General features: G+C 40.3%; 1 protein-coding gene across 2 annotated transcripts; it reads right to left on the bottom strand.

The window, feature by feature from the left end:
- Positions 1 to 412: 412 nt before the first annotated feature.
- On the bottom strand, positions 413 to 7,526 carry fgf17 (fibroblast growth factor 17). Of its 2 annotated transcripts, none has more exons than XM_086169509.1 (5): positions 7,364 to 7,526; positions 7,238 to 7,274; positions 6,900 to 7,077; positions 3,509 to 3,615; positions 413 to 852 (listed from the first exon to the last, which is right to left on the bottom strand). In XM_086169509.1, the coding sequence occupies exons 1-5, from the start codon at positions 7,393 to 7,395 to the stop codon at positions 562 to 564; spliced, it is 645 nt and encodes a 214-aa protein (XP_086025635.1). In that variant the 5' UTR covers positions 7,396 to 7,526; the 3' UTR covers positions 413 to 561. The 2 variants fall into 2 exon arrangements, with proteins under 2 accessions (XP_086025635.1, XP_086025636.1); XM_086169510.1 differs by having other exon boundaries at positions 6,900 to 7,044.
- Positions 7,527 to 8,927: the final 1,401 nt, after the last annotated feature.

The raw sequence follows: 8,927 nt of genomic DNA, 5'->3' as shown, positions 1-8,927 counted from the left end.
GAAAGACAGTTGAGCAGGAAAAATGTTCAATAAAGCAAACTAAGTTGCGGTTCGTAAACACTGATAAGGAAGCTAAATTTTTGATCATTAAAATTTATTTATTTAGAGGTTTGATCAGTAGTTTCCCGTGTTCACAAGCAGTAAATAAAGGTTTGCGACGTCCCCTTTCGATGAGGACCCTCATCTACTGTACAGCTGACATACTGAGGTTTGTCATTAAAAATTTGACATTGAAATTGTTGGACTCATACCCAGTGCAGCTTCACTGAACAGTTAATGACAGGCACTTGGTTTTAAAATGACATCAGAAGCCTTTTAATGAGATTGACCCGCGCCCAACCCGCCCCGCCCCCTCCTGTCAACACAGATGCATGGGACGATTAAATAAATCCATCTGTTTTACTCTCTGTCTGTATGTACATAAGATCACTTTACAGCAATATAACTTTAGATGTTATGGCCTCTGGACCATATTTTACATTCCAAAAATATACAAAAATAAAATGGGAATCTTTTTTTTCCTACATCACGGCTGTCATCAGTCCGTATTTTCTGTACGTGTCAGTGAGAGCTGCGAGACTTCCTGTTTCGCTTTGCGCGACGAGTGGCCGGAAATCGGATGAACTCAAAGTGTTTGCTTTGGTCCATGTTTGGGAAGGGTGGCGGGCCTGTGTGCAGCCGCTTGATGAAGTGGACTTCTCTCTGGTTCTGTCTGGTCCGGGAAGCTTTGATGGGCCTCCCTTTCCTTGTGAAAGCCACATACCAGCCTTCATACTTGGCATTCTGGAAGGCCGTGTAATTGTTCTCCAGGACAATCTCAGTGAAGATACAATCCCTGTTCCGGCCAGTGGGCTGCAGGGGGGACACAGACCTTTAGTTTCATTTAGCGTACAAAATGCTGTGATAATTTGCTTTTAAATTTAAATACATGTATATTGCTTAAATACAAACATACATATGGTTTCATTTCAATTTTTTTTTTACTTAACATGCATAAAAGTCACTCTTGTCTATATGCTGAGAGTCATGTCATTCATCCTACTTGTACGTTTTCAACCTCAAAGTGCCTCAAGTGGCAGATTTTGGAACGACCTAAGGAAATGAGCAGACTACCAGAAAGTATCAGAAAAAAATGAAACTAAAATATATAATAATATGAATAATAATTAATATCATAATATATTATAATATATACTAAAATATATTTTTTATTAAAAAAAAACACATCAAGGAAAAGGAAGAAAATGTAAAAAAAAAATATATATTTTAGATGAAAATTTTACATGTATTAAATAATATAAAATATGTGTTTACAATGTCAATAGATAGATAGATAGATAGATAGATAGATAGATAGATAGATAGATAGATAGATAGATAGATAGAATTCCTTTGAGTTCCTTTCTGCAAGCTGGAGCTTTGATGGTGGCGGTAAGACAAATGATTCTCAAATGATTTTAACGGTGAAATTTGACTGCCAAACAACAGGGTCCTTTGGAAAATAATCTCCCCCTATAAAATGTTCAGCAGCGGAAGCTGTAAAGTGTGTACTTAAAATGTTCTGTGTGTGATTTTATTTGAAGATGAAAAGTCGTGTTTGGTGTGAAACAGCTTTTGAAAGACGTAATATTACCTCACGTTCTTAGTGCGGCGTATGCAAACGAACCAGACTCTTGGCTTGGCATTGGACAAACAATTCAGAGGCTTGATGATATGACCTTCTCTAACCTGATCAGAAGAGCTTTCTGGATTTTCTGATTTCTTTATGGCCTGTGTTCTGTTTTCTGGGTTTGACTGAAAAAAAAAACTCTTAAAGCCTCTTCTCTGAAACATGCTTATGAGTGTGTGAAAAGACACTTTCAGCACCCTTAAAGCAAGACGAGGAGATTTATGACTTGTCATGTCAGCCTGCCCGCTATGTGAAGCCATCTTTTCCATTTCCATGGAGGAAGTGGAGAGCTGACCCCTGACCAAATACACAGGCGGGGCTTGATAGGAGTGGACTTTCCCCCCCATCACTGAGAAAGACCGATCCCTTCATCCTCTGGGGATGCGTTTTTCCCGGCATGTCATGTCCTGAGATGACTGATGTGTTCTCAGACACTTAATCAACCACCCAAGCTTATATGGTTATTTATCTATATCTTTTCTTCTAGCTTATAATAACCTATGTGTACCAGAAACATTCAACATCTGCAAAAGAAATTGAATGAATTTGTCACTTGCGATGGTTACCTCTTTAAAAGATCAGTAAAGTACAGGCTGCTTCCTTGAATGATACTTGAGTAATTCTCCAAAATCCATCATATATCTCATTTCCTGTGTAGAAAGTGATACATTTCTTATTGAAATCTTCTTGTCTTGGCAACTGGACTTGAATTTCTTCACCTGGAGATGTTTGACACCTCATCCAGGAGGCTTCTTCATTTCTGAACTGATTAGATTAGATTTCTATCATAATATTAATGATTGCAGTAATAAGTATATTAATAATGATTATTATGATAATAATAATAAAAATTATGATGGTCCATCTTGACATTGCCATGTAGCCAAAGACAAGATCAAACTCAGACATAATTCAAGTTCACTTCTGAACTGAAACAGTCTCTTGGATGAGGGGTGAAACGTCTTCAAGTGAAGAAATTCAAGTCCAGTTGCCAAGACAAGAAGATTTTGACAAGAATAGTGTCATTTTCCACACGGGAAGATTTTGACAAGAATTCACCATGACCTGGTAGACTGACCTCCACAGACAAAGCAACACTATCTACCGCCATCGCTTATTTTGAATGTCTTTCCACCGCATCAAAATACTTTTTATCCTGAAAGTATGAAAACCTTATCTCTTTGCTGTCGTCAACACCTTTCCTGATATTAAATATATTCAAACTGAATTCCATTCTGTCCGGACGTGACGCTCTTTTTTCGTTTTGTGGCTCAGTTGCTAGATTGGGAGTTCAATTCTCAGCTCCTCCTGTTTGAAAGCTGAAGTGTACTTGTGCAAGATGGTGAACGTATACAGGACTGTCTCAGAAAATTAGAATAGTGTGATAGAGTTCTTTATCTTCTCTAATGCAATTACAAAAACAAAAATGTCATACATTCTGGATTCATAACAAATCAACTAAAATATTGCAAGCCTTTTATTATTTTAATATTGCTGATTATGGCTAACACCTTAAGAAAACTTCAAAAATCCTATCTCAAAATATTAGAATATCATGAAAAAGTAATTTTTGTTTTGTTAATTGCATTACAGAAGATACAGAACTTTATCATAATATTCTAATTTTCTGAGACAGTCCTGTACGTTTTTCCTGACGGCCTGGTTAGCACCTTGCATGGCAGCTTTGTAGCCATCCGTGTGTTTGTGCATGTGAATGCTATCTATTGAAACAGCAAGGTGTGAAAACACTCTATAAGTTGAGACGATTTAGTTCCTAAAAATGTAACCCCCCCCCAAAAAAAGTCCTTTTGCTTTGTAATTCACTGCATGATGATATACCTTTCCGACAAGCTTCCCCTTCCGGTTCATGCAAAGGTAGCGTCCACTTTCGGCCCCTCGTATCCTCACTCTGCTGCCAAACGTGTCTGTTTCCACAAAGAGACGAGCTGCAAGAAGAGCGGACAAGAAAGCGTGTGAAGATGCGGCAAAACATGTATACCAAGAAATATGCAGTTGTAGGATCAAACCTGGTTCATAAAATATAGTCTTAAAAAGTTTTTAACCATAACATTGACCCTTTCTTGGAGTTTAATCTGACTTTTTATACATCAGAGAATGAATTTAAATCTGGAAAGAGGATTCACTTTTACATATATGTTCGTATCTTTTATATTTTATTTTATTCTTCATCGTTAATATCCTTATTTTAAGCTTAATCTCTTGCGTGTAAAAGTGTGCGCTGCTTTGTTTTCTACAAATGCACACCAGAATTTCCTCTGGCATCAAAAGTATCTATCCATCTATATTTCGTGGAAATTGTCTTGGCTAATTCTATGCATTTCAGACAACAATTAAAAGACTGATTTAATAAAATATAAATGTAGTTACTTGTTCCTTGCAATACATTTAAATCACCACTCGTAACTTGTCAGGGTTGTTAATGTACTACATTTGGCTAAGTTTAATAATAGAAAAATGTAACAGGCGAGACATAAGGCAGAGAATAACTGATCTGAAATTGATTTTTCAGATAAACCTGATATTTATCCACTCAGTACGACCCCCTCTTTTACATTTGGACTGAAACTCCACCCCTGTGGGTTTCCTCTGCTGACCAGAGAGGCTTCCTCTTGTGCCAATGGATTCGACAAATGTTATCAGCCTTTAAAGAGCTGTCGCTGTGGCAGAATATACATGGTCAATTGAATTTCCCCCCGCAGTTAATTATGGCTCTCGGCCTCGAGGACCGTTGTGTGTATTGAGGCTCGGGGACAAAAGAACGGCTCTAATCAGCCTCTTAATTCGCCAGACGACGGCCTTATGGATACAGCAGGAGCCTGAATTAACATATAGACCTGAAAGCAGCTCTCTCTCTCTGGGGTGAAACCCCCTGATCCTGCCCTAGGGCGCAGCACCCCCACCCCCAGCAGGGGTCGCGTGTGTCTGCAAAGGACCCCCCAAACTTGTATTTAGTTCACCTCGAGAACCTGTTATGCAATAAAGCAGGAGGCATAATACTGTGGGCCGGTGATGTCGTAGTCATTAAGGCCGGTCAGCCGGCAGACTGTTGTGGTTTCATTGCTCCTGGGATCTGACATTGTTTTTGTTTTGTTTTTAAGTCACCGCTTCGCAGATACATTTTAACCAAAAAGAGCTTGATGTCCCAGCTTCGGTCATTTTGTTTCCAATAATGAATTCTCATCTCCATATTTCTCTATTTGAATGTGCACCTTCTGGTTTTCAGCGGTTGTTTTGAATCTGCTGCACATATAAACTTGGCCTTATACGAGTCACCGATTCATTTTTTTTTCCCTTCTTTAGTAAATAAATAGCAGAATCAGTGCAGCAAGACATGCTTTATGAATTTGGAAAAACATAAAATCCCCAGGAATTCACTGATGGGTAACTGCCTTCTTTGAATAGTTATTGGCTCAAACAAATAATTAAAAAGAAAATTTGATGAGGTCTGGAACTAATTTTGTCTTTTCATTAAGGGCTCGGCGGATTGAAGTATGTGGGTAGATTTGTTCAATATGCTGGGTGATATAATGTTTGTGCACGTGTGTGTCTTTTCATTCTATAGTCTCTTTTCGGGAGGGTGTTTGTTTGGCAAAATAAATAACTAGCCTTTAAGTAGACATTAAATTACACTCGCTGTAATTTAGTGCGGCGTATTCACCCATAACATACTATTTGATCCATCCTTTTTCAAGTTTGTAGCTTTGCACATGTTTTAAAACAAAGATACACATGTCATCAGAGAAAAGTGAAACACATTCATTAATATTGATTTCAAAGGTCATTCAAGGGGGCTGGATTTACTTGTCTACATTAAGAACATCACATTTAATGTCATATATTTTTTCAGTAAGCTATGTGTCAAATGTTCTAACTTTCAGTCCACTGCTTTCCTGCTGTTGGATTATAAGTGAACGTATAACAATTAACACGTATATAAACTGCCGCAGCTGCAACAGTCAAGTAAAACCAAGCCAGAGCCCTCCATCACTTTCCTGGCTACTCATATTAAACAAAGCAGTGAGTAGTTCAGGTCCAGTTCGTATCACGCGAATCAGGCATCATTTTACCAAACCCTGTGCCAATTTGAAAACATTCCCGGGGCAGAATTCTGCACTCAAATAAACACCTCGCCGTGTATTTTGTGTTTTCCGTCGAGATGTTTTGAGAGGAGAAATGCCACAAGGGGAAAAAAAAAATCTTATAACCTTAATATGAGATCAGAGTACATACATATATATATATTTATACTCTATATATTCAAGATTGTGATGCTGACATCATACAAAACTTCAGATTTCAGGTGTTAAAGGACTGCGTGACAACTCATATTTTTCACCTCTAGCCTTGTTTTATTGCAGTAAGAGTTAAAATACTTGATCCGGTGTCTCATTTGAATAATAAAAAATAAAAAAATGCTCATGTAACTGATAGATTCTATCTCATGACCCCCCCTAGGATTTATCCAGAGCTGCTGTAAATCACAGCAGCGTCACCACCGCTGCACGCCGACGCCTCCAGATTATCCATCCCATGACGTTGCAACAAGGAACACCATGGTGGAACACAACTGCAAGGGCCAAAATTGTTGAATCAACATCCACCAAACAGGCCTGTTATCCTACCGGGTCAGTACTTGTGGAACTCTTGGCGCTAATTTCAAGTTTTTATTTGGTTTTCTCCCAAAACACAAAGCAAAAAAGTGGTGAACAGTGAGTAACTTCTTCAAACAAAACAGGAGGGGGGAAAGAATACCAATCTGGAAGTCCACTTTTGAATTTTTTATAAAATTTCTCTCATCCATAAGCACAGATTGATGCTAAACTTAAAACAGTGTGTATGGACTTTTTTTTTTTTTTTTTTTTTTTTTTGGCAGGGGTAGTGTATTTCAAACTAATCTTATCCACAAATGAACAGAACCATTTGTATTTAATCTAACTGCCTTTAACTGACATGTCATACATTAACACACGCACTATTTTACTGAATGGGAATATAGTTTTTAGCCAAAGGATTGGGTTGGAGTTATTACTTTGTTTTTACGCAGAGATCAATTCTCTTCACCGGTTGCGGAGCTGGAAAATGCGCACACGGTTGAGAACGCAGTTGATGCGCAAAGGGCGCAGCAGGCGCTCCGCTCTCTCTCTCTCTTTCTCTTTCTCTCTCTCTCTCTCTCTCTCTCTCTCTCTCTCTCTCTCTCTCTGTCTCTTACCGTACATATTTCCGTCCTCTGCCGTGGCGGTGACCCGTTTGCCGTGGATCTGGACGTGCTTCCCGCTGGTGCGACTGTAGAGCTGGTAAACCCTGACCTGCCTGCGGCTGAGCTGGTCCGTCACTGCGCCCTGCGTCCTCACATACTGGTTAAAATTAGGAGACGGGTGATTCTCCCCCTTTTTTTTATGCAAAGGGAAAAATAAAATACATAATTTTTTCTTTCTTAAAAAAAAAAAAAGAAAACCGATCGCTAACTACAACAACAAACGTTTTAATTTTTTTTTTTTTTCAATTTGTTTTAAAAGTTTGAAGTGAGGAAAGCAGCGGGTTTCTTACCTGAGCATGACCCCAAAGCACAAAAAAATGGAATGATCTGCAGAGGCAACAACACACGGGAGTTATCACAGAGAAATCGGTGTATTTCTGGGCTATTCGTCGTGACCTTGGAGGAAGGAGCCTTACATGTAAATACAGCGCTGGTTTATTCCATACATTCTCCCCTTTGTCTCATCCAATCACCGAGCGGCTTGATAATTCCTGCAGGACGCGGTGAGCAGATCCAGCGCGCCCACAGACAGACCTGTCCATCCACACCGGCCGGGTTTCTGATAATAACCCCCTTTCAGAGAGATCTTCCTCACATTTATTTAAAAAAAAAAAAAAAAAAAGTGTGGGAGTCCCTCTTCAAAAAATCCGCGCTGCTTATCCACCTACATCCATGATCCCCTGGCCGGATTCCTCATCACATCGGCGGCTGCGGAGAGTGCGGGGGTCCCGGGACGCAGCGCGGCTCCGCTCGGGTTAATTCCAGGTTTTGAAAAAGCCCACTGTCTCACCGGGATCAGGTTGCTCGCCGGTTATATGTTGAAAGGCGAAGTCCCCTCCCTGAAATATCTGTTGTGGGTGGGCACAGCGACGAGGACCCCGGCGACCACTTTACATGGCGGTAAATTATTCCCCGAGTTTGATTCCACATCCACAGGAAAAACGCGCCGGAGGGGGAACCCCCCACCCCACCCCCCCATGTCTGCTTCCATGATCATTACTGCATTGTATTTAAAAGCGAGGAGCCTAATGGCACCTCATGGATGTGGCAATTAGGTGCTAAAGACCCCCCCCCCAACATCCCCCTCACGCACGCAAATGTGCACACACACTTGTGTATCCCCCATCCTTCCCTTTTATCTCAAGTTAACTTGTAACACTTTCAGTTCACGTTAAAAGAGCGGCAAAAAATATCGTGTGTGCAAAAGGCCGAGTCATCCCTGAACCAGCAATCGGCGTCCCCTCTCGCCCCCCCCAAACAAAACTCAGGGGATTTATTATTTGATGGACGCGGATGAAATCAGTCGCCATGATGTAAAGCATGATGTTACCTTTATTTTGATAAAGGAATCCACCATGTTTACCCCACCCGGTTGCAGGGAAACACCCCCTGTCAGAAATTTAACATACGAGCTGCAGCGACCGATTGGTCGTTTCATCAACTTTTCAAAAATTTTAATACACAAAAGTCCAAATTTGCCAATTCCTGCCCATTCAGCAGTGTATGCTCTCTGGTTTGGTCACCAATTCTTTACATTTGTGTTTTGATGTGGTCGACTTGTAACGACTATCAGCATTTCTCACATTTTTTTGACGATCCACAAACACACACATTCTGAATCTTATATTCACCGATACTTATGCATCCCCTTAAAATAAGTCAGGCCCTGACATGGATGGGATTTTTAAATTGTTACTCAACAGAGATGATGTGATGGGTAATTATTACTGGATTGGACCTCATGAGTCAGTCAGTGGGAAAAAACAGGGCTGTGGCGATGAGGAGGTTCAGGATTACTCAGGATTACAGTGGACTGACAAGGCACAACAGTGTTACACAAAGCTTCAAGTGCCCTCACATCTTGTCCTTCTCACGTTCTCTTGACCCCAGCGCCGCCATCACCGAGCAATAAAGTGGTAAAACGCAGCGGTCTGGCATCCCTGACATGTTGATCTGCATCAGCAGCAGCAACTGCTTCCA

This window comes from Fistularia commersonii, chromosome 22 (genome assembly GCF_037954325.1).
Source record: "Fistularia commersonii isolate RoL2024-O1a breed Wild chromosome 22, RoL_Fcom_v1.0, whole genome shotgun sequence".
Lineage (NCBI taxonomy): Eukaryota > Metazoa > Chordata > Actinopteri > Syngnathiformes > Fistulariidae > Fistularia > Fistularia commersonii.
Note: the sequence above shows the minus strand (reverse complement) of the source record. Positions and strands in the feature narration are given on the sequence as shown.

Bases quoted from the DNA above. Each gene is read 5' to 3' on its own strand.
- fgf17 (XM_086169509.1), bottom strand. From the start codon at position 7,395: ATGTATGGAATAAACCAGCGCTGTATTTACAT. The intron at 3,616-6,899 runs GTAAGAGACAGA...CTCTTCTTGCAG, and splicing joins AGAGGACGGAAATATGTACG to CTCGTCTCTTTGTGGAAACA. The intron at 853-3,508 runs GTATATCATCAT...TCCCCCCTGCAG, and splicing joins AGGGGAAGCTTGTCGGAAAG to CCCACTGGCCGGAACAGGGA.